Here is a 27,796-nt window from a genome sequence, read left to right as displayed (position 1 = left end):
AAACAAACGAGCAGGGAATGGATGTGGCTCAAGCAGTTGAGCTCCCACCTCCCACACGGGTTCGGTTCCTGGTGCCTCCTGAAGAGCAACAAGCAGACAGCGAGAAGACAATGGGCGCAAAACAATGAGCAAACAACAGGTGAGGGAGTTGTCTGTGCATGGGGACACTGGGGAAAATATAAGGACGCTGCTCGTGGTAGCATCTGCGCAACAGAATGCAGGCGACTTTTATCTTTTCCTGTATTGACTGGGCCTGGGCATCTACTACTTTTGTAGTGGGAGAATATTTTTTCTTCCATTTTGAAAAATACGGTGAGCATTTCCAGGTGTCTTCACACCCACGAAAAACAAGCCAAGGGCTCCGTGATGGACCCCCTCCCCACAAATAATAGATAAAATCAACCCCAGGAGTCGGGCTGGGACCCTAGAGCCTGGGGGCGGCATGCAGGGTGGGCGCTGTGGCCGGCAGGTGCAGGGTCAGCAGACCCCTGCCCAGTCACCTGCCAGGTTGAGGCAGAGCTGAGCCCAGGGACAAGCACGAGGGGCCCCCAGCACCCTCCAGAGCCCCGGCCCCGCAACCCTGTGCCCCGCCGCGCCCAGCTCTGGCTGGGCTGGAGGCCGCTGGAGCTCGGGCCCCCGGCCAGGCAGGGACCCCCACCCGCTCTGCACTGCCCCCCTTGCCACCTCCCCCACAGAGCGACCGGCCACAGGGACAGATGTGCGACCGTGCCAGCAGCCAATGGGTTAACGGCCACGGCCCGTGCTCCCCTTGTCTGGGACATGGGGATCAGGTGTCCCTCCAGGAGGGGACAGCTGTGCTATTCTGGGGCTCTGATGGCGGCCTCCTATTTATAGCGCTGCCATGCCAGGGTCGCCCTCGTCACTGCGGGCAACCATCCCCGCCACCACCACCAGAGACCTCCGGGGGCCGCAGGCCCGCGGCCGCGCCGATGGGCAGCACCCTGGAGCCCCCCGGGGATGCGTACCTGCACCTGGGGGCCGTGACCTCGGCGGTGGGCACGGCCCGCCTGCTGCAGCTGGCCCTGTCCTGCAGCGCCCTCAGCCTGGCGGCCCACCGTGGCGGCTTCGCGGGGCCCCAGGGCAGCTTCTGCATGGCCGCCTGGGGCGCCTGCCTCGCCCGCTCGGGGCTGGTGGTGGTCTGCGAGCTCGCCCGGCTGCACGGCTGCCCGCGCCTGTCCTGGGGCGACCTCACGGCCGCCTCCGCCACGCTGACCACGCTGCTGTCGGCCGCGGCCGCCATCGTCTACCCGCTGCACTCGGCCGGCCCGGCCTGCCTGCCCGCGCCCGCCGCCTGCGCCGCCCGCGCCTTCCGCCTGGCCGCCTGCGCCCTGGCCGGCCTGCTCGTCGTGGCGCACGGCGCCGAGCTGCTGCTGACGCGGGCGCGGCGCGGCTGTGCGGCCAGCTACATGGCCACGGCTCCCGGCCGCCTCAAGGTCGCCCAGGCCTTCGTGGCCTGCGTCATCTTCGGGGCGCTGGCCCACGACAGCCGCTACGGGCGCTACGCGGCCACCCAGTGGTGCGTGGCCGTCTACAGCCTGTGCTTCCTGGGCACGCTGGCAGTGGTGGCCGCCAGCGTGCTGGGCGCCCCGGGCGTGCCGGGCTGCCCCTTCCTCCGCCTGGCGGTGCTGCACACCCTCCTGGCCGCGCTCCTCTACCTCAGCGCTGCCGTCGTCTGGCCCGTCTTCTGCTTCGACCCCAAGTACGGCGAGCCTGGGCGGCCTCCCGACTGCCCCCGCGACCGCTGCCCCTGGGACAGCCAGCTGGTTGTGACCATCTTCACGTACGCCAACATGCTGCTCTACGTGGGCGACCTAGCCTGTGCCCAGAGGCTCCGCTCCGTGCCCGGCCCGGGACCACCCGGCCCCTCCGCGCCCTGGCCGGCGGCCCGGGGCGCCACGGCAGGGACCAGGCAAAGCACGACGCCCAGAGCACGAGAAGGAGGCGAGGCAGGGCTCTGGGCAGAGGGTGCCACGGGAAGCTGTGGGGAGCCCCCAACCCCAGGATGGGGTGGCCCGACAGAGGTGGGACTGGGACAAAGAGCCCCGAGGCCTTGATTTGGGGGACAGGGGAAGGGCCTCCTTGCAGGAACCCCCTCCTCCTATTTGTCTGTCCCTCCCTTCATCTCCTCTCCCCCCTCCTGCCCTCCCTGCCTCCCCTCTCCCTCCTTCTCCCTCCTGGGCTCGGTGCTGTGGCTCTGACACCCGGGAACCGTGGAAGCAGGTGCTGCTGTGACACTGTTTGCAGGTGCGGACACAGAGGCTAGAGGACGAGGAGGCGGCTCCAGATGTCTGCCAGGGTCTGGAGCCCACACCTGGCTGAGCAGGCCGCAGAGTGGAGAACGAGGGGACAGTCCCCAGAGGCCGGGGGGACCCCTTCACCAAGGAGGGCTTGGGGACGGCACCCCCCAGGCTGGAAGGGGCAGTTCCGGAACTGCGAAGGAGAGCTCCGAAACGGACGCAAGAGTGAGAGAGCGCTGGGGCCAACCAGCCAGCCTCGGCAGTGCCCGTGCGACGGTGCAGCCTGCAGCCTCCGCTCCCGGTGCCCAGTGCCTGCCGCCAGCTTCGCGCACACGAGAGCCCAGGCTGCACCAGCCCGGGGCTGGTCCGGGGTCCGCCCTTCAGCCGGGAGCCTGGAGACCAGCGGCCCCCGGGCCTTGAGCAGGAAATAAACGCCACTGCTGGTCTGTGCCCTGGTTCTGCAGAGCAGTCTGTCCTGGGGGGTGGGCTGTGGCCGTTTACACCCCTCTCCTGCCTCCCCCCACCCCGCCAGCATGCCCAGGGGAGAAAGGTCTAGACCGGAGCCATGGCTAAGAGGGGTTTGATGTGGCATGGTCCATCTCCCGCCCAGCACTGCCCCTGGGCTGCTGGGGGTGCTGCTTGGGGACAGAGGGGCTGCTGGGGGGCTGCTTGGGGGTGGAGGGGCTGCTGGGGGTGAAGGGGCTGTTGGGGGGCTGCTGGGGGGCTGCTGGGGGTGGAGGGGCTGCTGGGGGTGAAGGGGCTGTTGGGGGGGCTGCTGGGGGTGGAGGGGCTGCTGGGGGGCTGCTGGGGGGGCAGGGGGCTCCCGGCACTGCCTGCCTGCAGGTGGGCACATGCTGGGGTCAGCAGCAGACACAGCGCGGCCTGCCGTCCTTCGCTTGGGGGGATCCCAAGGAGGCTGGCGCTGAGGGACGAAGGGGACACTGGCCAGGCGACAATGGGCACGGGGGCTGTGCCCTTCCCAGCGTGCAGGTGAGGCCTGGGCATGGGTCTCGGGGGTCCCCGGTTTTCTTTTTCCTTCTCCAGCGGTGCTTCTGAAACAAGCTGTCCATCACTAACACCCCGTGTCCTCGCCATCAGCCAGCTCCTGCCCCAGCCCTCTGCCAAACCCAAATGTCCAAGGTCCCGGGGGGCACCGAGAGGAGGGGACCCGAGGCGCAAGGTCCGTGTGGCAGAAGGGCCGTTTCTTTCTCTCTGGACCAGGTGAAGGTCCTTTTGCTTTAGGTTGGCTTTATTTGTTTTCCTCCGTGAAGGGGGTCGTCAGGCAGGGAGGGCTGAACCCTGACCGCACACTGGGTGGGGTGCAGCGCAGGGGTGCCCGGGCCTCGTGCTGTGGACGTGAATCTGGGCTGTGCGCTGAGCTGCGCAACCTTGGGCAGGAACTTTCTAGAGCCCCTTGAGGATTCCACCCGGTAATGTAGTGGAGGACCTGGCACTCACACCCCAGCAGGTGCCCCGCTAGACGGGTGAGGTGCTCGGGTATGAAGGCGCGGGAGGGGGAGGCTGGGAAATCAGAGTTCACGGGCCCCCTGCTGTGGCAGAACCTCCACTCGTTCTGCCCTTAAGCTCTAGAACAGTCTCTTCCTCCTTCACCACCCCGCACAGGGATCAGATGTCTGCTTCCCATGTGGGAGGTCCCGGGTTCGACCCTAGTAACAAAAAAAAAAAAAGCAGAGGACACAGAAGCTGGGGCTCTCCCGGGTGAACAGGCTGTGGGGGAACCGGTTTCTTTCTTTGCCCTCGACCCCGACGCAGGCTGGAACCAGAGCAGCCCTGCACAGTTCCCGGGTGGTGGTGGTGGGGGTAACGGGAGCTTTCTTTTGCCCAAAACCCAGGTCCCAAAAGTTTCGGTTCGTGAAGAGCCATCAGCAGAGGCAGGGGGGCTCCGAGCTTGGGGAAGGGGCCGTGGGCTGGGGGTCTCAGGTGGAGCCAGGCTTGCCACAGGGTCAGGCAGCTTCCAAAGGGGGCCCGGGCGCTAGGCCAGGCTTGGACAGAGACCCCAGCGGTGGGCAGCAGGCGATCCAGAGCTGGGGTGGGGTGGGCTCAGCTCCCCCGGTGCCCCCAGTTGGGAGATTATGAGCATCTCCGCCGGGACTTCCAGAGGTCGGGTAAACTTGGGCCAGCTCGGATGCTTGACCCTCCTGGCAGGATCAAAAAAAAAAAATTGAAGAGTGATACATTGTAAATGTTCCCGTTCAGCAATTCCGGGCTCCAGCGCTCCAAAATGCAACGCTGTGCAGCCGGGCCACTCGCGGGGACCGCCGCGTGTGTAAGCCGCACCGGGTCAGGGCGTCCCCGCCGTCCGGGTGCCCGCGTGGCGGTGACAGCGCCCGCGTGGGCGCCCCCGCCCCCGCACCGCGTGGGGAGCCCCCGCCGGGATCGTGTCCTGAGGTCCCCGCAGGCCCGGATCCGGCGGCCTCTCTGCGCACCCTCGCCCCGCCCACACCCCAGGGATCGCGGGACCCGCAGGGACCAGCCTGGCCGCGGGGGGCGTGGGTCGGAGCGACGGGATGATGCAACCTCCCCTGGGCGCCCGCCGCGCCTCCCGATTGGCCGGCGTTGGCGGGCCGCGCCTCCCGATTGGCCGGCGTTGGCGGGCCGCGCCGCGGATTGGCCGGGGCGGCCGGGGGCGGGGCCGGAGGGGCGCGGGTGCCGCGTGGCGCGCGCGGCGGGAGGGGCGACCGGCGCCGCAGGTAACCGGGCCGCGGGCTGGGGGCGGCCTGCGGGGGCTGTGCGTGCTGGGCGCCGAGGGCCCCGGGCGGGGAGGTGCGCGTCCGCGCGCCCGGGTTCCGCGCGGGCCTGGGGACTGCTCGGGCGTGGGGAGGGGCTCGGGCGTGGGGGATGTCAGGTGTGGGGAGGGGCTCGGGCGTGGGGGATGTCAGGTGTGGGGAGGGGCTCGGGCGTGGGGGATGTCAGGTGTGGGGAGGGGCTCGGGCGTGGGGGATGTCAGGTGTGGGGAGGGGCTCGGGCGTAGGGGATGTCAGGTGTGGGGAGGGGCTCGGGCGTGGGGGATGTCAGGTGTGGGGAGGGGATCGGGCGTGGGGGATGTCAGGTGTGGGGAGGGGCTCGGGCGTGGGGGATGTCAGGTGTGGGGAGGGGCTCGGGCGTGGGGGATGTCAGGTGTGGGGAGGGGCTCGGGCGTGGGGGATGTCAGGTGTGGGGAGGGGCTCGGGCGTGGGGGATGTCAGGTGTGGGGAGGGGCTCGGGCGTGGGGGATGTCAGGTGTGGGGAGGGGATCGGGCGTGGGGGATGTCAGGTGTGGGGAGGGGCTCGGGCGTGGGGGATGTCAGGTGTGGGGAGGGGATCGGGCGTGGGGGATGTCAGGTGTGGGGAGGGGATCGGGCGTGGGGAGGGGCTCGGGCGCGGGGAGGGGCTCGGGCGCGGGGGCCTCCGGGCGCCGCGTACTCGCCGGGCCCCGCCTCCGCGCCTCTCCCAGGTCTCCCGGCCCCTTCCGGAGGCCGGCGCCCGCGGATGCCCGGCGCATCTGTCCTGAGTCTTCGGGAGCGGATTCGCGGTTCCCGCTCTGCACGGGGAGGTTGGAGCAGTTACAGGTCCCCGGCGCTGTCCGGGAGCAAAGGGGAAAGTTAGACCTGCTGGGGTCCGGGGAGCAGGGCATCCGGCTGCAGGGAGGTGGCCAGGGGTGGCACTACCCCCCCCCCAACTTCTCGGACCCCTCCCTCATCTGCCCCACAGCTTCCCTTGCAGAGCCGGGCCAGCCACGGGGCTGTGGCCGGGGACACCATGAGTGTGGGCTTCATTGGGGCCGGCCAGCTGGCCTTCGCCCTGGCCAAGGGCTTCACCTCCGCAGGTAGGACCCGCGGCCACAAGGGCGCCGAGCTGGGGGAGGCTGGGCCCACTGACCTCTCAGCAAGGCTCGGGGTGATGGTGGGGGTCTGGATGGCACCCCTCTTGTTTGAGTTTCCGGATGCGTGGGGCCTGGCAGGTGCCCTGGGCCGCGTGGGATTTCCACTCTCCTCCTGGAATGTGGGGGGGGGGGGAGCCCGGACCGGCCTTGAGGGGGGATCTCTGTCCCTTGCAGGCATCCTGGCCGCCCACAAGATCATGGCCAGCTCCCCAGACATGGACTTGGCCACGGTGTCTGCCCTCAGGGTAGGTGCAGGGCCAGGGAGGGAGGCCGCAGCCTTCACAGGGGGCCATCTGGAAGCTTCCGGAAGGCCGAGGGTGGACACCCCAGTGAGAGCAGGGACCCAAGCTTGGGGTGCCCCACGGCCTGGCCTGCTCGTGCCCTGTGAGGGATCCTGCCCCTTGGCCCTGCGCAGTGGACCCTCTTCCCCTGGTCTTGGGTCTGGGTGATGAGTGGACACACAGCCGATGGGGACAGGGTGTTGGCCTGAGGTTACCACCCAGAGGCCTCTGGGACCCGGCAGGTCCGGCTGAGACACCCCTGAGCCCAGTTTCTGCACCACCATTGAGGTGGGGGTTCCAGATCCAAGGGTCCAGGCAGGCTTAGAGCTGAGATCACCACTCACCACCACTCATTCCTGAAAGGGGGTTGGGGGCTGCAGGGCGAGGTGGGGGTGGGGCCTGTGCGCGCTTCTCTCTGCCAAAAAGACGCACTCCGGAGCCCAGAGCTCCTGCCCTGCTTGGGTGGCGGGGGCCCAGCGGAAAGGGCCCGAGCCCCCGGCTCTGCCCCTGCCCCCCACTCCCGGCAGCCCCCCGTGGGGCTCTGGGCGCGCGGGTGAGGCAGGCTGAGCGCACCCCGGTGCCCCGCAGAAGATCGGGGTGAACCTGACGCCCCACAACAAGGAGACGGTGCGGCACAGCGACGTGCTCTTCCTGGCGGTGAAGCCCCACATCATCCCCTTTATCCTGGACGAGGTGGGCGCCCACATCGAGGGCCGGCACCTGGTGGTGTCCTGCGCCGCCGGCGTCACCATCAGCTCCATTGAGAAGGTGGGCGCCCCGGGTGGGAGCGCGATGGGGGGAAGGCCCTAGCGAGGGCTGGCACGCGGATGGGAGCTCGCGATGTCCCCACAGAAGCTGGCCGCCTTCCTGCCGGCGCCGCGGGTCCTGCGCTGCATGACCAACACCCCGGTCGTCGTGCGTGAGGGCGCCACGGTGTACGCCACGGGCACCCATGCGCAGGCGGAGGACGGCCGGCTCCTGGAGCAGCTCCTGGGCAGCGTGGGCTTCTGCACCGAGGTGGAGGAGGACCTCATCGACGCCGTCACCGGGCTCAGCGGCAGCGGCCCCGCCTACGTGAGCCTCCTCTCCGGGCCGGCTGGGCACCCTGAGGCCAGGGGGCCGGGCCTCGCCCTCCGCCGGGGACGCAGGGCTGAGGCCGCGGCTCAGGGCGCCTCTCCCCACAGGCGTTCACCGCCCTGGACGCCCTGGCCGATGGCGGCGTGAAGATGGGCCTCCCGCGGCGCCTGGCGGTGCGCCTTGGGGCCCAGGCCCTGCTGGTGAGTGTCCTGCGCGGGGGACAAGGGGGCCCGGGGCCAGGTCAGGGGGCGCGTCCCCACCGTCAGCCCGTCCCTCCGGCTGCAGGGGGCTGCCAAGATGCTGCTGGACTCGGAGCAGCACCCTGGGCAGCTCAAGGACAACGTCTGCTCCCCCGGCGGCGCCACCATCCACGCCCTGCACGTCCTGGAGAGCGGCGGCTTCCGCTCGCTGCTCATCAACGCCGTGGAGGCCTCCTGCATCCGCACGAGGTGGGGTCCCCCGCCCCAGGCCTGCCGCCCCGGGCCCCTCCAGGCCACGCCCGCTTCTGCTTCCCTGCTGCTGCCGTGCGTCGAGGAGGGTGTTTGGCGTCTGGCAGGACTCAGGAGCCCGGGTTCCCGGCGGGTGGTGCTGTGCCGCTCGCCCTCCTGTCCTTAGTCTCAGTGCTCCCCCCGTCCTTGGACGAAGGAATATCGGGTAACTGGGTACGGCCCCGGGGCGTGCTGTGGTCCCCACTTGCTGCCATCATCGGGACCCTTGGAGCAGGGGTGACGGGCCCCAGCCGGGGAGGCAGTGCGGCGTGGGGGTATCCAGTGCCAGGACTCAGCCGCAGCTTGGGGTGCCTGGTGCTAGCACCTTCCTCCCGGCCTCGTGAGGCCTGAAGGAGTTATTCACGTGGGACGCGCAGCGGCGTGGCTGCCACCGGGAGAGGCTGGTGGGAGGAATCACAGTGCAGGAGACAGGCAGAGCTGGGGCCTGTCCCGGAAGACTAGCTGTCCAGGGCAAAGCCGGGGCAGACGCACACCCCAAGCCCAGGCCTCAGGAGAGAAGGCGGCTCTCACCTCCCTGCCAGTCCTCGGCCCAAAAGCCCGAGCGGCCCCTGCAGGGCGCCAGGAGGGCCTGTCGTGGGGCCATGAGATGAGTGCGTGGGTGGACACAGTCGGGGCTGCCGACAGAGCCGGTGACCCCGCGCCAGCCCAAACGAGGCCAGGGCGAGCCCTGCAGCTCCCTGGGGAGGGGCGGAGCCGGCAGGAGGACCTGCAGGTGCCGAGGCCCCAGGGAGGAGCAACGGCCCGTCGAGGAGCAACGGCCCGTCGGGGCGGGCTGGGAGCCTTCCCGGGCCGGGTGGACCCTGGCTCCCAGCCTCTCTGTGCCTCCCCAGGGAGCTGCAGTGCGTGGCCGACCAGGAGCAGGTCTCGCCGGCCGCCATCAAGAAGACGGTGCTGGACAAAGTGAAGCTGGACTCCCCGGATGGGGCCTCACTGTCCCCCTCTGGCCGTGCCAAGCTGCTCCCGCGCAGCCTGGCCCCGGCGGCCAAGAAGGACTGACAGCACCGGCCACCTGCCTGCCTGCTCCCCATTTCCTCTTCTCACCTGGGCTCCGAGCTCCTGCGCCTGGGGTGTCTCACTCCGGGCCACTCCACAGTGTCCCTACAGTGGCCTGCTGCCCATGGCCTTGGTCAGCTCAGAGCTGCTGAGACACAGGGCAGAGCTGGGGTTGCAGTCGGGGGACGACACATCACCGGAAACTTCCACGGCCCCCAGGTGCTTCCCAGCCCAGAACGGGGTGTCTTCTCTGACCTCAACCACCCTCCTCCAAGCTCGGGGGACCCAGACTGGGGGGGGTCTTCTCCCATCCCCATGGTGCCAGCCAGCTTGGGGTCCTGGTTCCTTCCTCAGTGCAAAGGTCAAGGCTCACCTCCGTGAGGTCCCAGCTGCTGGGGAGGGGCCCGGTCTCCTCTGACCCCTTCCTCACCCCCTGGCGTGATACCCCGTGCCCCCCGGTTGGAAGAGGGAGGCTCCTGGTGCCTGAGCCAGCGTGAGGACCGCAGGTCCCTTGGCCAGCTGTGCTCATTCACCCCCTTGACAGTTGGGGCTCCCCAGGCCACCCGGGGACCTTCCCACCCGGTCCTCGTGACACTGCCTGCTTCTCGCCCCAACCCTGTGGCTTAAATAAACTGTGTCCCGCCTCCCGTCCCTGCCCACTGTCTTGGCCAGGCGTGAGGGGAGGCCCTGGGGCCGAGGGGCCCGCGGGGTTGTTGCCGTGGGTATCCTCGGGGGGGCCAGGTCAGACACAGGCAGGCCCAGTGCCTTTGGCTTCGCGGCATGCGCCGTGGGCTGGCCCGTCTCCGGGGTCAGGAACGTGCCTGCCGGAAGCTGGCACCGCGGGCCGGGCTGTGGGTGGGGCAGCACCTTCTGCATGCCCATCTCCCAGCTGCTCGCCCAGGTGGGGTGTCCAGGTGAGGAGGCCCCTCGAGGGAGGCACTGCCCGGGGGGGCCAGCAGGCCCTGTACCGGGGCGGGGAGTGCCCTTGTGCCATCAACAAACAGTCACTGAGTCGGGGCTCTCCTCTCCACGGGTGCGCAGGTTCGGGGCGCCTGGCAGGGTGTCTTTGGGGGGCGCCGTGGAGCCCTTGGGGGAAGCAGTGGGATGGTGGAAAAGCCAGAACAGCTCCGGAAAGGGGGAGGCTTTTGTGTTTATATTTTTATCATTTTCTTGCAAGGAGCATCTCCTGGCTGGGTTTCCAGCCTTCCCCTGGGGCCATTTCAGAACCAGGCCCAGATCCTGGGGTGGGCAGAGGGGGTGCTTTGAAGACGAGGGTCCCCCTTCAAATCTAAATGGAGGCAGGAGACCCACAGTGGCGCCAGAAAGGTGCCTTCGTCCCTCCAGGGCCGGGGGGCCTGGCTGCTCCCTTTCCCACACCTGCTGCCCTGGTGGGAGGGGCTGGGGGGCGGGGTGCCTGCCCCCCAGAGGTGGGATCTGGCAGCTGGAGATAAGGTGGGCCGCAGGCGGCTGGTGCCCTGGGAGTGCGCCTTCCAGGGGCAGAAGCAGGAGTGGGGACGGGTGGGGGCTGCACGTTCCCTGGGCAGCCGGTCACCCCTCCCCCATGGCATGGGTCCGTGGTACCCACCGTCTGGGGACAAGATGCCCTCCGAAGAGACCATCCCATGGCCACGCTCCTACCCCCAGGCCAAGGCCCTCAGCGAGCCAGGCCCCCTGTGTCCAGGCCGGTCTTGCTCCTTCAGCCCAGCGTGTGGGGTGGGGGCCAGAGGGCAGATCTGCAGACAGGGGCTTGTGCCTCTCCGCCGAGAGGGAGCTGGTGTCAGCAGGCAGGGCAGGGAGCCTTGCCGCCGTTTCCTGGCAGAGCAAAAGGCCAGAGGGGAGGGATCGGGGAAGAGTGGAGGGGCCCGGGGGCTGTGTGGTGGGGGTACTGCCAGAGGCTCCGAGGCCCTCCTGCAAGGAGACAGGGCACTTGGGGAGGCCACTGCAAGGGGAGCTCAGACCTGAGCTGGGCTGGGCCGGCCGAGGAGGGTCCAGAGCAGGGCAGGGGGAGTCGGGGGCCAGGGGTCTGTGTTCACAGCACCAGCTGGGAAGGGGCAGCCTGTCAGCACCCTCCAGTCCCCCTCCACTGCCAGCTCTGACACCTCCCACGTCCTGGCCCCGCTCCCCCCACCGAGAGCTCAGGGCCTGGGGAGACCCTTCCCGCCCCCCCTGCCCAGGGGGCTCCCTCTGTCTGCCCCAGCTCCTGCTCCAGCTCCTGCCTGGAACCTGGCCCTGGACTCCGCCTTGCCTCTGCCCGCCTTCCCCCCTGCAGCTGAGCCCATCCCAAGACCCCGTGCAGGTCAGGCTCAGGCTCTGAACAAATGGGTCGGGCAGAGCCCACCCTGGGAGCCCAGCAGGGGGCCATCTCCCTGTCGAGAAACACCCCCCCGCCGGAGGAGGGGCCAGCAGGACCAGGCCTGGGCCCCCTGTCTGCGCTTGGACCAGGCTGCGGCCCGGGTACCCTTGGCCTTCCTGGAGGTCAGTTTGGGGCCTGCTGCTCTCTGGGAGGAGCCAACGGGGTGCCAATTTCTGTCTCCTGGAGGGCGCACTCGACCTGAAGAGGAGCTGGGGGGCAGGGGGCGGCACCTGTGCTGTGTGAGGTGTCAGCAGGAGGGTGGCATCCCCTGGCAGGGGCATGTCCAGGGAGGGCCCCTGCAGGGAGCCAGGCCTGGTCCTCTGCCAGCGAGGGACAACTCTGGCAGACAGACAGACGTGCTCAGGACCGGGGGGCACTCCTCTGGCAGCCTGTCCTCCGGGAGGGCCCCTCAGCAGCCTCTGTGGCTTGTCAACGTCGGCCTGAGCAAGGCTGTGCTGCTATTCCCAGTTCAAGTGCCCCCGGGCCTGGGGGGTGCTGGCCAGGAGACCAGGACAGGGGCGAGGTTTGGCCGTCCGGCTGCTGGGCCAAGCCTGGAGCCTCGGGCTTGCCAACTGGACCGAGCCGGGGCCTGGGCGGGGCTCTGGCCGTTGCCAGGCAGCACCTTTCTCTCCCTCCACAGCCTCCCGCAGACTTGGAAACACACACATCATCTGTGATTTGTGGAGCAAATTCTGGGATGGGGGCCAGGGCTATGAGTTGAATGGTGGCCCCCCAAAAGACCCGTCCACATCCTCAGCCTGGTGACCGTGACCGTGCCTTCTTTGGGAACAGCATCATTGCAGGAGGAATTAAGGGAGATGAAGCTCCCTGGACCTCACCCAGGCGGGCCTCCCCGCTGCGTGGACCCCTTAGAGGAAGAGGGAAATTCAGAGGCAGCCGCACGGGGGGAGGTGGCCAGGTGAAGACTGGCAGACACTGGGGCGGCGCAGCGGCCAGGAGCCGCCAGGAGCTGGCAGCAAGGCGGGACCCTCCCCCGGGGCTTTGAGAGCAAGGCCCTGCTGGAACCTTGACCTCCGACCTCTGGCCCCCAGGACTGAGACAGAAGAAACGTTGGTTGGCCTGAGCCTTGGAGTCTGATTATTGGTTCTGGTAGCCCTGGGAGGGGAATATTGGGGAGCAACAGAGAACCTGGGCAAACTCTAGCGCGCACCCCAGGGAAGGGAGGGCAAGCGGCACGGCACCCCCTTACCTGTCCCATGGGAGGGCGGCACAGCCGAGGGCCGACTCAGGAAGCAGCCAGCACCCACACCCCTCCAGGCCTCACGCGAGCCCCGTCCTGCCACTTCTGGTGGCCCTGGGTGGGCGCGTCCCCGAGCCCACAGCCTCCCCTCCCCCAAGATGGAGGCAGAGGCTCGAGTCCTTCCTGAGTCAAAACGATTCCTCGGGTAGCGCCCCAGGCACCTCCGACAAGGGAGAGGAAAGCGCCAAAGACCCAGGCCTGGGATGGTGTGGGGTCGGGATGCACATGTGCCCACTAGGGCACTGTTCTTAACACTAGATTTGGGGCCCTCAGAACTTAGCCAGGCGCGTACCAAGCCGCTGTGCTCGCAGGAGGGAGACAAACACCCCGGCGCCCCAGGGGAAGCACAGGTGCCCCACCAGGCAGAAGGAAGGTCAAGCTGGTGGAGCCAGGCCACTGCGGCAGAGATGCTTCCGGCGCCGCTAGGCGGGGGTGAGGCCTCCTGGGTGCCACAAATGCCCATCTAAGGGCCCAGCAGCCCACCCTCTGCTCTCCACTCCTTCTCCTGGGAGTCCCCAGAACCGGCTGGCCAGGTGGGCCGCCCTTCCAGGCTCGACACTCAGAAGGGAAGAAGGCTGAGCTCAAAGTCCCGAGGTGGGAGGTGGCATTTTGGGGAGCGCTCCCGCCTGCCACCCTCTCTAGGAATGAGGGCAGGGCGCACCCCTTAGGAAACCGGAGGCCCCTGGCACTCAGGCCGCGGCTCCGCAGACGCCGAGGAAACGGGAAAGGACCCGTGCCCGGGCGGTCAGGTCAGCTGCTCTGGGAGCTGGGTCAGGATTGCCACCCACTGACGGAGGGCGCAGGGGCAGGGGCCGTGGGGGGCATCTTGGAGGCCACCTGCGGAGCGCCGGGCAGGCGCGGGGGCCTCTCTGCCGTCCCGTCGGAGTCTCAGGCCCGGGGCCGAGCTGGGCCTGGGGAACGGCCTCGGCGGCTGGGAGCACCGGCAGGGTCTGCAGCCGCGGAGGAGCGAGGGAGCCCTGCAGGCCGCCGGCGCCCGAGGCTGGGGCCCGGGCGCGCTCCCGCGGCCGCCGGGTGGGCGTGGCCGACCGCCGGGGACGCGCGCAGGCCCCACTCGCGAGGCCCCGCCCGGGAGCCGGCGGGCGCGGCGCGCGTTGCCAGGGCGACGGCGCCCGGGCGCGCAGGCGCAGTGCGGCCGCCCGCCCCGCCCCCGGACGCCGCCGTCGCGCCTTCCCCTTTAAGCGCCCGCCGGCCGCGCCGCCGCTTCATGAATGGAGCCCACGTGACCAAACATCATGTGACGTCTGTGGCGCGGCGGCGGCGGCGGCGGCGGCGGCGGCGGCGGCGGATCCCGAGCCTGGTCCGGCCCGGCCTTCCCAGCGCGCTCGGCCCGGCCCGCGCAGGCGGCGAGCCCACCCCGAGCCCCGGGCCCGGCCCCCGCGCCCGGCCCCAGCCCGCGCGGCCTCGGCGCCCCCGGCCCTGCCCGGCCCCGGCCTCGGCCCGCAGAGTGGTGAGTGCGGCGCGCGCGGGCCGGGCGGCGGGGGGCGGGCGCGGGCCGGCGGCGCCTCCGGGCGCGGGGGCCGGGCGCGGGCCGGGGGGCCGGGCGCTCCCGCCGGGCGGTGGGCTCCGGCCGCCCGGCGTCCGCCCCGCGCCCTGCCGGCGGCCCGCGCCTCGGTTTCCCCGCCGGTCAGGGGCCGGCTTTCGGCCCCGGGCGCCGAGGGCCCGCGGGGGGCGCCTCGCGGGGGGCGCCGGGGCCGCGGGCGGCGCGGGGAGCCGGCCCGGGGGAGCCTGGGGTCCCGGGGACGGCGGGCGGCGGCGGCGGCAGGAAGGGCGGGGCCGGGCGGGCCGTCGCGGGGCGCCCAGGTGCCGGGCGGGCCGGCGGGCTGCGGCCGCGGCTGCGGATTCCTCAGGTGGCGGCGGCGGCGTCTCCCCGCACGCGGGCCCGCGGCGGGGCGGGGGGCGGCGGGGGGCGCTCGGCGCCCGCCCGGGCAGACCCTGCGCGCGGGCCTCGGCTCCCGTCACTCGCGCGCGGGGCCCGGAGGGAGACCTGCTGAGTCATCGGCATGAGGTCACGCGATGCTCATCCGGTGCTTGGGGGGGCTTGCGGGGGGGGCCTCGGGGGCTTCAGGGCCGGGAAGCGCCGGGGTGGAAAGAAACCCCTGGGGCCGTGGCGGGGGGGGGGGGGGGCAGGCTCGGGGGCGGGGGCGTCTGGTTAGTTCCGGCGAGCGCGCGACTGGAAGGCAGCGGAGGGGCCCGGCAGGTTCTCCCGGGGAGGAGGCCGCGCCCGGCCGGGCATCCCCTCCCAGGCGGGCGCCAGCCCGCGTCTGGGGCAGTTCCCGAAACTGGGAAAGTGTTCTCGGCGCGGAGGGGAGGAGCTTAGGGGGGCCGAGCCGGGGAGCCAGCCTTTCCCTGGCGCCTCAGGCCAGGCAGCTCCCGGAGAAGGAGCCGGGGGCAGGGAGAAGGGTGTGCAGTTCCTGCTCTGAGTGAGAACGAGCCGGACACAGAAGCCTGGCCAGCTGCCCGGCCGCTCCCTCCTGCCCCCCCCCCCCATCTCCCTGAGGCTGCAGGTGGTTGCAGCCCTGAGGTGCCCGGCCGGGGGGGTACAGGGGCTTGGCTGGCGTAGACAGCATCCCAAAGTTGTTCCCACCTGAGGTTAAGGTGCAGTTTGTGGCCCCACTGGGTGTCAGGCCAGATGGCTGCCCTCGGTGCGGCGGAGCCACCTCCCCTGGGACGCGGGGTGCTTCCCAGTCAGTGCCAGGGGCAGTCGGACCCTTCCCTGCCGCCTCCTTGCCCGTGGCTCGTGGCTGGGTCAGGCTGGCCTTTTGCAATCCGCCCTCAAGGATGCCCCCAGTCCCCGCTGCCCCTGCTTGTTCTCTGGGGTTTATAGATGTCAGGTATTTTAACTCTGTAGCAGATCCTTTGGGGTGTTAGCCCCTAGGAAGATGCGGATTCTTGGAGGGGTATTTGAATCTTCTCAGTGAAAATTAATTTTAGACTCATTTCAAAGAGCGGCTCCCTTAGCTGGGTGTTTTCTGGAGGGGGGGTGAAGGCGGGGCCCAGCTGGGGTGCTGGAGCCGGCACACCTTCACCTGCCTGCCTGCGGGTTTTCACCGCCGGGTTTGCCGGCCAGGGTCACAGAAGCAAGGGCTAACCTCCTGGCCGAAGCCAAGTGTCCTAGAGTTTGGCCCCAGGGGAAGGGGATGGGGTTGCCCAAGCTTCTTTCCCTTCCCTGGCGCTCAGCCTGAGTGGGTGGCCAGAGTACCCTGGTGGGCGGGGGCCCTGAGGGCTCAGTCTCTGGGGGAGTGGCGGGGTGCGGGGTGAGTGATGGTCGAGCCCCAGCTCTGCACCAGCCTCACATCCTGCCTCTGGGGAAGGAGCTTTCAGGGCTGCCCGAAGCCATCTCTGGCAGCCTGTTTCCAAAGGCTGCCCTGTTCCTCTGTGTCCCCCGGTGGCCAGCTGGAAGCCCTGGCTGTACCAGGACCTGTCCCCGCCCCCATTGCACGTGCGCGCACACACGCGGTGTGTAGGCCTTCGGCGAGGGGGCGATGGCTGCACCTGCTGAGTCCAGGCCTTCTGCAGGTGAAATCTGCCGAGGAGGCACTTTTCCGCTCCTAGCCGCCGTGCTCGGCGCTTTTCCGCGGTCCCTTCGCAGTTGTCCTTGTGCTGGACAGTCTGGGGGAGGACTGGGAACCCCAAGGCAGTGTCTCTGCCCCAGCTCAGGCTCGAAGCTGGGATCGTCGTCCCCCTTCCCCCCGGCCCGGCCGTGAGGGACTGACTCCCCTTGGGGCCAGGTGCCCCGAGACCGCAGCTCCAGGGTCCTCCCTGCCTTTGACCTGGAGAAGCACCAGCCTTGCCTGCGAGGCAGGGAGTTGGGGGCGCCCTGCTCCTTTCCCTGCAGCCTCCTGGCTTCAGCTGGAGGAGGGGACCGTTGTCCCAGCACAAACCTGTGCCTCCATGCCCCCTGCCCGCTCTGGCTTCTCTGCCCTGCGCGGGAAAGCCCCCAGCCCCACATTCGGCCTCTGGTGCTTGGCCCTTCCTTGCGGTCTTATGCGCCCCCTCCCCCCGTGTCCGCGTGTCTTCTGGGGCGCTTCCTTCCTGGATCTCACCTGGGAAGTGGTGGGCAGAGCAGGGACGGGGAGCCCTGGGGCAGGGACCTGGTAGGCTCGGGCTGAACCCCAGCTCCCCCTGGGTCCCAGGAGCGAGGGGAGCGAGTGGCCCATGGGGAAGGGGCCTCTCGCTTCAGCTCCTGCCCCTTTTTGAGTCCCTGGCCCTGCAGGCACTTACCCGCAGGCCAGAGTGGTCAGTGACCCCGAGGTGCAGCACCCCCTGCCCCCCAGCGGGCAGGCCCCTGTGGCTAAATGTGGACGCCATTGTGAAACACCCTGCTTGGGTGGGGCGGGTCGGAGGCGGCTCTGCAAAGCCACAGAGTAGTTGCCCCATCAGCGGGGAGGTGGCAGGGCCCGGTCAGCGGGGTCTTTCTGCCGCCCAGGGTGGGGGAGTTCCCCTCCACCGGCCAGTCCCCAAAACAGCCAGAGCTAGTCGGGCAACGCCCCCCCCGGCCCTTCACGGGTAGCCTCGGCGACACCCTCCTCTCTGTCCAGTCCCCAGTGGGAGCCGGCCTTGGGGTGGCCCCTGGAGCACACGCAGGGTCGCCTGCCCCGCCTGCCCCGCCTCGCCTGCTGTGGCCCCTGGCGGGGCTGTGCCGGTGGCGGGGCTGTGCCGGTGGCGGCGGGCAGCGGGTGGCGGGTGGCGGCCGGCGGGAGTGCCAGCCCAGCCCGGGAGGGAGCGGTGCGCGTGCTGAGTCAGCGTGACTCGCGGGAACAGCCGCTCTGGGGCGCGCGCTGGGGTTATTTTTAAAGCTAGTGGCTTCCTTCTAGGCCGGCCCCTCCCGCCCGCACGCCTTCTAATCTCCCCTGGCCCCTTGCTCGCGCCTCCGCCTCCCTGACAGCCCTTGGTTCCGGCCCCCCGCTGACCCTCCTGGCCCCCCACCTGCCTCCCAGAGGGCGACCAGAGCGGCCCAGCGCGAGAGCGGCAGGGAGCGCGGGGCGAGGCGGAGGGGCTGTCCCGGGCTCAGGTACTGCGGGAGTGGGCGGCGAGGGGCCAGGGGCTGGACGCCTGGGCAAGGGAGGGGCGGGGGCCCTGACCCCGCTGTGTCTTGCAGAGCGCGCCTGCTCGCCGCGTCCCCGGGTTATGACGGCTCCCAACAAAGGAAACAAGGCCCTGAAGGTAAGGAGGCGAGCGGGGGCCCCCGGGCCGGGGTGGGTGGGGTGCCGCTGCCGGCCTGTGACCGCGGGTGCCCTCCGCCCCCAGGTGAAGCGGGAGCCCGGGGAGAATGGCACCAGCCTGACGGACGAGGAGCTGGTGACCATGTCGGTGCGGGAGCTGAACCAGCACCTGCGCGGCCTGTCCAAGGAGGAGATCCTCCAGCTGAAGCAGCGCCGGCGCACCCTCAAGAACCGGGGCTACGCCGCCAGCTGCCGCGTGAAGCGGGTCACGCAGAAGGAGGAGCTGGAGAAGCAGAAGGCCGAGCTGCAGCAGGAGGTGGAGAAGCTGGCCTCGGAGAACGCCAGCATGAGGCTGGAGCTCGACGCGCTGCGCTCCAAGTACGAGGCCCTGCAGACCTTCGCCAGGACCGTGGCCCGCGGCCCCGTGGCACCGGCCCGGGGCCCCCTTGCCGCCAGCCTGGGGCCCCTCGTCCCCGGCAAGGTGGCCGCCACCAGCGTCATCACCATTGTCAAGTCCAAGACGGACGCCCGGTCGTAGGGGCGCGCTGGCCCAGGCGGGTCCGAGAGGGCCGGGCGGCGCTCGGCGCGCAGCGGGCTCAGCAGCCCCGCTCCCCTCTTTCTCTTCTCTCTCCCCTGCCCCCCCCAACCTCCTGCCCTTTCCCGGGAAGCACAACCTCCACCTGGGGTGCCGGGCCGAGCCCCCTTTGATTTCGTCGTTGTCGTCGTGTGTCTTCTATGTTGGGATTGGTCAGTTCGGCAGTGACGTGGGCTCCCCGCTTGCTCCTTTGTCCCAGGGCCACGTGGCCTTGGTGTCCAGAGGTGGCTGTGGGAACAGACAAGGCGGGGGGTGGGGGCTCTGGACTGTGTCCCGAGCGGGAGGGCTCCGTGGCCCCAGTGGCCTGTCCTGACCCTGGGGACGGCGGCCTGGGTGGCTGAGGTGGAGGGTGGCCAGGGGCCGCCGCTCGGGGGCCCGGCGTACTGCGCTGAACGAGACCAAGACCACCGGTTGTGAGCGTGTGTGAAGGGTCTGTCCGCTGTGCCCAGCGATGGGCGTGTGTCACTGTTTACATGACCTGTTGGTGTGGTTAAATAGTCCTTTATTTAAAAGAGAGAAGTTCCTTTTATGAAGTTATTAAATTATATGTTTGAAAGCTAAAGAAAAAGTAAAGAGCTGCAGAGTATTTATAAAACTGTCTTTTTAGAAGAAAAAAAAAAAAAGCAAGAACATTTGACCATAGAAACAGAAAAGGGAAGAAGGTATAATAGAAACTTTGCTAGTTTAAGAAAAGAAAAAAGGTCCCTTTCTTGTAAACTTACGGACAACACTTTGTGGCTGTTGGAGTTTAGTTTTTATATACGCAGAGTTATCAGACGTTATTTATAAAACTTAGTTTTAAAAAAGACAAAAAAAAAAAAAAAGAAAAAGCCGAACTGCGAACCGACCAGAAGGCGCGCGCGGCGTCCTCTTTGATATCTCTTTTGCAATTGTACCAAAAGTGACTTACTCCCTTGCCCTTCTGCTTCCGTTTCTTGCCGGTGCCGTGTGTCGTCCGTGCCTGGTGAGGTCCTCGTGCAGCCGTAACGTGCTGGTGCTTCTGGTGACCTTTGGCCTGTGGGTGTCACTTTTTTGTGTCTGTTCTCCCGTGCTTGTTTTTCGGGTTTGGTTGTGTTCTTGCTTCTGCTGGCCTGGGTGTCAGGCAGTGTCCGCTTGGGTGGTCGGTGCCTCCTCTGGGGCCAGCCACGGGGCCTGCTGCCCCCCCACTTCCGACCCTGGAATTGCAGGGAGCCGGCTGGCCCCACGGCCCCCAGCTGCCTCCGTGCCCGCCGCTGGCCCCGGCTGTGGCGTTGGGGGACCAGGGCAGCCTGGGTGGCCCGGGGCTGCTGTCTTCCTTTTGGCCTCGGCTTGTGCTCAGCTTCCCAGGTAACCTCAGCCTGGAGGACCCCCAGGGCCCACGTCGGGGATTGAGCCCCACCACTCACCTATCCCAGAATTGATTCCGTGCCGGGGGAGGGCTCCCCAGGAAGGGCTCGGGCAGTGCCTCTCTCGACAGACAAGGGCTATGATGTGACCTCTGGGGCCGACCCGTCCCCCTGCCCACCCACCCCCATCCCCCGCTTGCTGGTAGCTCGCGGCTTCTGGCCCTTCCTCCACCTCCCTTTGGGGTCCTTGTCTTCCAGGGATCAGCGACTAGGCTCTTGGAGGCACATCCCTCACGGGGCCGAGCTGGCCTCCCCCTTCCGGTCGCTTGGCTTGGTGCATCCTCTAGCCTTGGCCCAGGAAGCTGTCAGGGCTGGGAGTGACAGGGACAGCCCATGGCGCCTGCCCCGGCAAGGCTACAGCTCTTGTCTCTGGCCATTGGTCCTCAGCCTCTCCCCGTGGCCACCACGTAAGCTGCTCTGGGTCCCAGGGCCCCGGAAAAGCACAGAAGTGTGCAGTGGCGAGGGGAAGAAAGCAGTGCGGCCGGCGGGCTAACCTCGTGGGCAGCAGTGTTTGCTGCATCCGGGAAGTTTGAGATCAGAACAGGGGTGTGGTGTAAATCTTTGTTGCCCTCAGCGGGTTGCTCCCAGGGCCTGGGTTGGCCTGCAGACGGCGATGTGACTGTCAAGTTGAAGTCCCATTTGGCTTCATCCCCTCCTACAAGACTGCAGGACCTGGTCTAGGAGGAGCCCAGGTGTGAGGTGCTGATGCCCGGTGTGGCAGCAGAATTGGAATTGTATCATAAAGTGCTGGACGAGGAGTTGAAACCTGCCTTGAAGGGGAGGGACAGGCATTCTGTTTCCTTGTGCATGTCCCACTCTTGTCCCTGGCTGGGGAGTTGTCACTTAGCACCTCTGCCAGGTGCAGACACCAGGCCTGCAGAGCAGAGGAAGGAAGCAGGGAAGGAGGGGGAGGAGCACAGCTGAACAGAAGGGGCAGGCCCTTGGTTCGGTTTCCAGAAGAAGCCACTTCTGGGTTGGCGATGTCTCTAGAGGGCTCTGTTCCTTTTTGAAGCCTGTGGGTTTGGAGCCCCTGCTCCCCGGGTCGGGGGGGCATTTCCATCCCTGTCCAGCCCTTCCCCTTCCCCTTGGTTTCTTGGCAGTTGACCCTCTGTTGCTGTGTGACTGTTTGTTGTCTTTCTGACCCTTGTTAGTTCAGTTTTCCAGCTGCGAGGGAGCCATGTTCTTTTTCCTTCCTTCTCTACTGAACCTTTCTGATAGCTTATCGAGGGTGTGGGCTGAGGCTCAGTCAGCCGGACTTGTCTGCTAAGTAAACCGCAGTGTGTGTCTCCCCTTTTACCTGGCCCTTGTCCCAGCCCATCCCCACTTATTCCAGGCTGGATACCCAGATGTCAGAGGAAAACCCAGCAGGGACAGGTCAGCTCCTACCCCAAGAGTGGCCATGGAGACCGTCCAGAGCCCCTGGCAGCTCCTGCAGGGAGGCACCACCACGTGTGCGGGTGGATATGGTTGTTCCGTGGCAGCTCAGGGGCTGTGCTAGGGTTTCTCCCCGCTTCAGTCTGTGCACATTTCTATCAGCAGCCACCTCCATGGAGGTACCCAGGCCTGCAGCACTTGGCTGCTGCGCTGCTTTGGGGCAGGCGATCTGGCCCCATTCTGCCCCTGCTGTCCTCTCTCTGGAGAGATCCGGTTGGCCAGAGCTCCCTGTCCACAGCTGGGAAGCCTCAGCCGCAGCCTGCAGCACTGTTTCCGCTCTGGGATCTTGTGAGTTATTTTTTTAGGCTGTGGTTTGGTGAAAGGAACCAACACGTTAACGATTTTTTCCCCCAGAAGCCACTGAATAATTCTTTTTGGCACCTTTTCCCCTTCCTGTTGGCTGCCAGCGGTTTGGGAGCAGGTGGGGAGAGGGGAGGACACGCGCGGAGCCACGCCATTGCTGCCTGTCCTGCTTTGGCCTGCGTGTGTCCTGGGTGTGGGCCCAGCTGCACAGATGTCCACCATGCCGGGAGCAGCAGTCCTGCCACCTCTGGTGCCCGCGAGTCTGAGCTGGCTGGCAGGAGAGCTCATCCTGTCTGACCAGCTCCCCCTCTTCTGGGTGGCCTGTGTCCCTGCCCTGTCCTCCCCACTCCTTCCCGTCTGCTCACGCCCTGAAGCCTTTAAGGAGACAGGAGTGGGTACTGAAAGCCTCCTGGCGGTCGGGTCAACAGGACAAGGGCTTCCGGCGTGGCCAGCTCTGCTGCCCTCCTGGCGCTGAGAGGGTGGGCCCGAGCAGGGTGGAGTAGACCCCGCCCTCCCTGCCGAGGGCTCCGGCTAGGGGAGGTACCTGGGGTTGGGTGGGCTGAGGTGGGGGCAGGTGTTAAAGATCTAGGCGGGCAGGGCCCGGGGTGTGGCTGCAGGGGGAGGCCCAGGGCAGCCCCGCACCTGCAGTCGGGTACCCCTCCCACCTCGCGCAGTATTTATTGCTAAATTATTGTCCAGGAGGGGCGGCACTCGGCCGGCCCCCGGGTATTTATTGCTGTACATAGTGTATGTTTGTGATATATAAGGTTTTCTTTATTTTGTATATGACCAATAAACGCCTTTTAAAGAGACTGGCAGGTGGTTATTTGGGCGCCGAGGCGGATGGGCGGGCCGGAAGGGGCGGGGCCTGGCGCGCATGCGCTCGACGGGCGAGGCGGAAGCGGAAGCGCGGGCAGCCGGGAGCGATGGCCGCCGGGGGCCTGAGCCGCTTGGAGCGCAAGGCGGCGGAGCGGGTCCGCAGGCTGCGGGAGGAGCAGCAGCGGGAGCGCCTGCGCCAGGTAGGAGGCCGCCCGCCCGCGCCCCGCGCCCGGGCCCGCGCGCGCCTCACCGCCCGCCCGCCCGCCCGCAGGTGTCGCGCATCCTGAGGAAGGCGGCGGCCGAGCGCAGCGCCGAGGAGGGCCGGCTGCTGGCCGAGAGCGCGGACCTGGTCACGGAGCTGCAGGGCAGGAGCCGGCGGCGCGAGGGCCTCAAGCGGCGGCAGGAGGAGGCGAGTCCCGTGGGGCCGGGCGCTGTCGGGAGCAGGTCACCGGCGGCCTTCCGTCCGGGGCATCGTCCCCTCGGGGACGCGGGGCAGCTGCCAAGGACAGGGGCGATGGCCAGCCTCGGCGTCTCCGCAGGTGTGCGATGACCCGGAGGAGCTGCGGAGGAAAGTGCGGGAGCTGGCCGGCGCCGTCCGGAACGCCAAGTACTTGGTCGCCTACACGGGCGCGGGGATCAGCACGGTAGGGAGGCGAGGCGGGGATGGCCGCGGCCCCGGGACGCTCCACGCCCGCCCTCCTTCCCCATATCTGGGAGGAACTGAGAGAGCCGGGGACTGAGCGCCTCGAGGGTCACAGACCCGAGGCTCTGTTTCTTGATCCCCGGGTTCGTTGTGCTTCCGAATGCTGAAGAGAGTCGGAATACACTGGGTCACGAAGAGAAAGGCATTAGGCTATGAGAAGTTTCGTTGAGGAGCATGGCCTGGCGGTCGTGAGTTGGGTGTAGACCTAGCAGAGAGCCAGGAAAGCGCACCTGGGGTGACTTTTGGAGAGAGGTGGCATTGAGTCGGGGTCCTGAACCATGGGTAAGATTTTACAGGTAAAGGTGGGCAGAAGGCACTCCAGGCAGTGAGAACAGCAGAGACCCGGTGGCAAAAATGGGTACGGTGGGTGTTTACCAGCCTACGTGGGGGGGGGGAAAAAAAAAAAAAAAAAAAAGGTGCCTGGAGTTGGCATAGGGCTGCCTCCTACCACAGTCACGGGTAAAATCCAATCATCTGATCACTTGGAGGCAGTAACATGATCTCTTGAAGACCTCTTGCCACTCATTAGTTTGATCCAGGTGTCACTGTCAGAAGGTCCTGAAGGTGACAGTCAGAACCACTGGCCATGGGGGCAGGCAGCGGCATGGTCCTGGGTTTCCCTGGCAGGAAGAAGCCCTCACCGCCCCCCGAAGAATGAGCTGCCCTGCAGCCAGCACACTTTTCTTCTCCCTTGGGACGGAAATTGTGTCACCTGATCGGATGTTTAGATTAAATAAGATTAACCATAGGTTAAGTTTTCATCTGGCATGATGATCCTATCCTTGTTAAGGTAGAGCAGGAACTCCTTAAGGGGAAAAACAGCAGGATGGAGGAATTTGAGCAGAAGTATGTTCTCAGTTAAGGTTCACCATTTGCACTGGGTTAGGCCCTGGGGAGGCATTGAGCGCCGTGTGGAAATACAGCAGAGGGTCCCACATCCTGGTCGAGAGGCCTCCAGAGGGGACTGGGAAAGGAGGTCCAGACGGAGGGAAGGGGTACACTCCATTTCGGGCAGGCAGGTCAGACTTGGCCCACGGCCTGCCTGGAAGCGCGGCAAGAGAAAACTTGCTTCCCGTTCTTGGGAATCCAGCCAGAACCTCCAGTGGTGCCCTCCCGTGGGGCTTGTCTGTTTTCTGAACACACAGGCGGCTTCTATCCCAGATTACCGGGGCCCCAATGGAGTGTGGACGTTGCTTCAGAAAGGGAGATGCGTTAGGTAAGCAGCTCTCCTCCTGCGGCCCTGCCCGCAGGGTGGTCCCCACAGGTTGAGCAGAGCAGACAGGCCTGACCTTGCAGCCCCCTCACCTTGGCTCTCCCTCCACCTGGCAGTGCGGCTGACCTCAGCGAGGCCGAACCGACGCTCACCCACATGAGTATCACCTGTCTGCATGAGCACAAGCTGGTAAGAGCCTGGGTGGGCTCGGGGCCCGCAGCGCCACCTCCACGCTGGGCGAGGCTGCACCCTGCTTCTGCCTGCCGGCCCAGACCCTGCAACGCAAAACTACCGAGGGGCTCGGGCCCCTGGCTTGGTCCTCCCTCCAGCCGTCCCCACGCTTCCTCTCCAGGAGGACAAGGAGCCTCTGTCCCAGCCCTGCTGGTCGCTCCTTCCTCGTGCACTGCCCCACGGACTTCAGAAGCCACCCCCGTGACAGGGAAGGCTTGTAGGAAGCCTCTGGAGGCCCTTGGGCCTCGGGGACCGGAAGCACTGCCCAGCCGTAGAGCACTGTCACTTCTCAACTGTAAAGGGGAAATGAGATGCAGGCGTTTGCCTTAGCTGCCAGCTTCAGGGGCTTCAGGGCTGGTAGGGGGCACCTTCCCCACCTATGGGGCCCTCCTGAGACCTGCAGGGGGTGCCTGCGGAGCTTCTCCTGTGTTCTGGGCCTTTCCCCAAGGTGGGCGCTGCCCTTGGTCTTGGCTGCTGAGGTGGTGCCGCCCCGTCCCTCTTGCTGACCCCCTCCCCTCGTACCCCCCTCAGCTGCAGCATGTGGTGTCTCAGAACTGCGACGGGCTCCACCTGAGGAGTGGCCTGCCCCGAACCGCCATCTCAGAGCTCCACGGGAACATGTACATCGAAGTGAGCAGCTGGCCGGGCACGGGGGGCCAGGGTGGGCGGGCAGGCCGGTCTCCTCATGGTGCTCCTTTCTGCGCAGGTCTGCACGTCCTGTGCCCCCAACAGGGAGTACGTGCGGGTGTTTGACGTGACGGAGCGCACCGCCCTGCACCGCCACCAGACGGGCCGGGCATGCCACAAGTGTGGGGCGCAGCTCCGGGACACCATCGTGCACTTTGGGGAGAGGGGGACACTGGGGCAGCCTCTGAACTGGGAGGCAGCGACCGAGGCTGCCAGCAGAGCAGACGTAATCCTGTGCCTGGGTTCCAGCCTCAAGGTATGCGAGGAGGGTGCGGCCGGGATCAGGGCGGATGCTCCTGTGTTTTCCTTCCCGAGGCAGTCCAGCTCAGCGCTGCACGTGTGTGTGCGCGTGGCGTCTGTCTGTCAGGTTCTGAAGAAGTACCCCCGCCTCTGGTGCATGACGAAGCCCCCGAGCCGGCGGCCCAAGCTCTACATCGTCAACTTGCAGGTAACTCACGGGCTTGGAGTCTGGGGCCAGATGCTTCCAGAGCCACCTGGTTCCACCCTGGGGGCTTAGAACGGAAGAGTGCAGGGAGCTGTCCCCGGGGCACTCAGGTCCCAAAATGACACACGACAGAGGTCTGATCCAGGCCACTGGGAGGGGGTCTACGCTCTTGCTCCTCTGACCTCTGCCCGCCCTCAGTGGACACCTAAGGATGACTGGGCCACCCTGAAGCTGCACGGGAAGTGTGACGACGTCATGCAGCTCCTCATGGATGACCTGGGCCTGGAGATCCCTCCCTACAACAGGTGAGGGGGCGCGGACCGCAGCACCCCGGTGCTGCCCCTCTGTGTAGATGGGCCCTGTCTGTCTTCTCATGTGAACTGAGTGCGGGGGTGACCGAGCCAGGGGGCCCCCAAGGGACCGCAGCGGCTGGCCGAGACCCTGTGTGCGGCATCCCTGCCGGGAAACGTTCCCCCTGACGCTCAGGTGGCCCTGGCTGGGAGCGGTGCTTCGAGGGACCCCGTCTCGGCCGCTCAGCTGAGCCTCGGTGTGCTTGTTTTTGGGAGTTGGCAGACCTTTGGGAAGCTTAAAAGAAACTATGCCTTAATACAGAACTTGTGATAATTTAGATGTGAATGTTTTGAGTAAAAATTTTACACTTTCTTTCTCTGTGAATTTTCAGGGTCTTATAGGGGAAATCAATAACTTCTTTTAATCAAAGGGTTCAAGAAATTAAGGATCCCTTCACCTTCTGGGCCTGGCAATTCTTGTATGTTCTGTTTGTGGTGTTCGTAATGTGGCCCTATTGTGTACCGTTCTTTTTTTTTTTTACATAGCTCATTTTCTTTATCAGTGCCTCTCGTATCTTAAGTTTATAATATGTGGTTCTACATCTCAAATCAGACCTATGATTTCTCACACTGTAGTCTGTAGGCCTCCCCTGCGCGTCAGCTCCCCTCCCCGTGGCACAGTCTGGGAAGGGGGAGGGTCTGGTCTGCCTGCCCCCTTGCCGTCCGGGTGAGAGGCGTAGCGATGCCAGGAGCTCCAGTGCTGCTGCTGCCCCACCCTGCGTGTGCGCTGCCCGCTCGACCGCACGCAAGGACACTCGGCTGTGGAGAGGCTGAGCTCGTCTCTGTGCAGACCTTTGATTTCCTCCTCAGGGAGGTCCCTTTGCAGCTATTCTGTAACTTGGTAATGGGGCGGGGGGGGGGGCTACTATTGACCACAGCCCAGCCATGGTTCAGACAAAGGGGAGGGGCGTGGTGGAGGGGCAGGGTGGCCTCCTCAGACAGCAATCCCATCCTGGGGCAGGTGGCGACTGAGAGCGAGACTCCCAGGCACACCTGACCCAGCTCTCTTTCGGTAGGTGGCAGGACCCCATCTTCTCCCTGGCGACCCCCCTGCGTGCTGGCGAAGAAGGCAGCCATAGCCGACGAGCCCTGTGCAGAAGCAGGGAGGAGGCCCCGCCTGGGGACCGCGGCGCCCCGCCCGGCTCAGCCCCCATCCTAGGGGGCTGGTTTGGCAGGGGCTGCACCAAACGCACAAAAAGGAAAAGAGTGACGTAGCCAGATGCTCGACGCAGAGCAAACAGTTGGCACTTTGGAACTCACCAGAACGCTTATTCAGGGACAAGGGCCATGGCAAGAGGGGCTTGCCCCCAGGGGTCTGGTGAGAAAAGCGAATTGGGGGTGGCATCTTCACCTTGGCGTTCTCAGCCATTTACCTGTCCTCATGGAAAGCCGCATCTCCTGGCGCCTGGTATGCTGCTGGCCGTCCCCGCCCCTCACCGCTCAGCCTCTGCGCAGAGGCGACAGTGACGCTTTTCTCTAATAAAGAACTCTGGTGAATTCCTACCTGGCTGGCCACGAGGAAATCCACAGCTGCCTTACTGCACTCACCAGGCTAGTCTCAGGGCCTACGCTTGATTTCTACTACTTGTTACTGAAAAATGTTAACTTTATAGAATCTCTTTCTGTATTGGGAAAGTGCAAAGGGGCCGGCGTGGGGCCTGGGCCCGAGCAGACCTTTGTTCTTATTAAACATCTCTGCACTCGAGCCTGCGTCGCGGGTGAGCCCTGCTCCGCCGTCCCCGGTCTGCCCTCTCGGCCCTCTGCGCCCAGCAGGTCCTGAACTAGGACCGCAGGCGCCTCCGGCCACCGCAAGTGTGGGCGGGGCTCGGGCCG

General features: G+C 66.8%; 4 protein-coding genes across 7 annotated transcripts; all 4 read left to right on the top strand.

Annotated features, from left to right (window-relative positions):
• Positions 1–876: 876 nt before the first annotated feature.
• Positions 877–2,850, top strand: MYADML2 (myeloid associated differentiation marker like 2). Its single transcript, XM_004467511.4, has 2 exons — positions 877–2,042; positions 2,266–2,850. Exons 1-2 carry the CDS (start codon positions 951–953, stop codon positions 2,338–2,340), a joined length of 1,167 nt encoding a protein of 388 aa, XP_004467568.2. The 5' UTR covers positions 877–950; the 3' UTR covers positions 2,341–2,850.
• Positions 2,851–4,916: 2,066 nt separating this feature from the next.
• Positions 4,917–9,650, top strand: PYCR1 (pyrroline-5-carboxylate reductase 1). Of its 3 annotated transcripts, none has more exons than XM_058284917.1 (8): positions 4,917–4,969; positions 5,970–6,084; positions 6,316–6,386; positions 7,011–7,190; positions 7,275–7,496; positions 7,607–7,699; positions 7,785–7,948; positions 8,839–9,650. In XM_058284917.1, the coding sequence occupies exons 2-8, from the start codon at positions 6,018–6,020 to the stop codon at positions 9,002–9,004; spliced, it is 963 nt and encodes a 320-aa protein (XP_058140900.1). In that variant the 5' UTR covers positions 4,917–4,969; positions 5,970–6,017; the 3' UTR covers positions 9,005–9,650. The 3 variants fall into 3 exon arrangements, with proteins under 3 accessions (XP_058140900.1, XP_071066952.1, XP_058140901.1); XM_071210851.1 differs by lacking the exon at positions 4,917–4,969 and adding an exon at positions 4,972–5,007; XM_058284918.2 differs by lacking the exon at positions 4,917–4,969 and adding an exon at positions 4,978–5,042.
• A 4,264-nt stretch (positions 9,651–13,914) lies between these two features.
• On the top strand, positions 13,915–22,327 carry MAFG (MAF bZIP transcription factor G). Of its 2 annotated transcripts, none has more exons than XM_058284914.1 (3): positions 13,915–14,083; positions 17,735–17,799; positions 17,884–22,327. In XM_058284914.1, exons 2-3 carry the CDS (start codon positions 17,764–17,766, stop codon positions 18,334–18,336), a joined length of 489 nt encoding a protein of 162 aa, XP_058140897.1. In that variant the 5' UTR covers positions 13,915–14,083; positions 17,735–17,763; the 3' UTR covers positions 18,337–22,327. The 2 variants fall into 2 exon arrangements, with proteins under 2 accessions (XP_058140897.1, XP_058140898.1); XM_058284915.2 differs by lacking the exon at positions 13,915–14,083 and adding an exon at positions 14,780–17,647.
• An 84-nt stretch (positions 22,328–22,411) lies between these two features.
• On the top strand, positions 22,412–27,668 carry SIRT7 (sirtuin 7). The gene is made up of 10 exons (XM_004467507.5): positions 22,412–22,534; positions 22,606–22,743; positions 22,874–22,978; positions 24,183–24,253; positions 24,367–24,439; positions 25,013–25,111; positions 25,188–25,424; positions 25,536–25,616; positions 25,812–25,918; positions 26,980–27,668. The coding sequence occupies exons 1-10, from the start codon at positions 22,442–22,444 to the stop codon at positions 27,176–27,178; spliced, it is 1,203 nt and encodes a 400-aa protein (XP_004467564.2). The 5' UTR covers positions 22,412–22,441; the 3' UTR covers positions 27,179–27,668.
• Positions 27,669–27,796: the final 128 nt, after the last annotated feature.

This window comes from Dasypus novemcinctus, chromosome 21 (assembly GCF_030445035.2).
Source record: "Dasypus novemcinctus isolate mDasNov1 chromosome 21, mDasNov1.1.hap2, whole genome shotgun sequence".
NCBI lineage: Eukaryota > Metazoa > Chordata > Mammalia > Cingulata > Dasypodidae > Dasypus > Dasypus novemcinctus.
This window is presented reverse-complemented; position numbering and strand designations above follow the sequence as displayed.

Excerpts from the sequence above, each read along its gene's own strand:
- SIRT7 (XM_004467507.5), top strand. The coding sequence starts at position 22,442 with ATGGCCGCCGGGGGCCTGAGCCGCTTGGAGCGCAAGGCGGCGGAGCGG. Across the intron at positions 24,254-24,366 it reads CAGAAAGGGAGATGCGTTAG|TGCGGCTGACCTCAGCGAGG; the intron begins GTAAGCAGCTCT and ends TCCACCTGGCAG. Across the intron at positions 25,919-26,979 it reads GAGATCCCTCCCTACAACAG|GTGGCAGGACCCCATCTTCT; the intron begins GTGAGGGGGCGC and ends CTCTTTCGGTAG.
- MAFG (XM_058284914.1), top strand. The coding sequence starts at position 17,764 with ATGACGGCTCCCAACAAAGGAAACAAGGCCCTGAAG. Across the intron at positions 17,800-17,883 it reads AAGGAAACAAGGCCCTGAAG|GTGAAGCGGGAGCCCGGGGA; the intron begins GTAAGGAGGCGA and ends CTCCGCCCCCAG.
- PYCR1 (XM_058284917.1), top strand. The coding sequence starts at position 6,018 with ATGAGTGTGGGCTTCATTGGGGCCGGCCAGCTGGCCTTCGCCCTGGCC. Across the intron at positions 7,191-7,274 it reads CCATCAGCTCCATTGAGAAG|AAGCTGGCCGCCTTCCTGCC; the intron begins GTGGGCGCCCCG and ends ATGTCCCCACAG. Across the intron at positions 7,497-7,606 it reads GCGGCAGCGGCCCCGCCTAC|GCGTTCACCGCCCTGGACGC; the intron begins GTGAGCCTCCTC and ends CTCTCCCCACAG.
- MYADML2 (XM_004467511.4), top strand. The coding sequence starts at position 951 with ATGGGCAGCACCCTGGAGCCCCCCGGGGATGCGTACCTGCACCTGGGG. Across the intron at positions 2,043-2,265 it reads GATGGGGTGGCCCGACAGAG|GTGCGGACACAGAGGCTAGA; the intron begins GTGGGACTGGGA and ends CACTGTTTGCAG.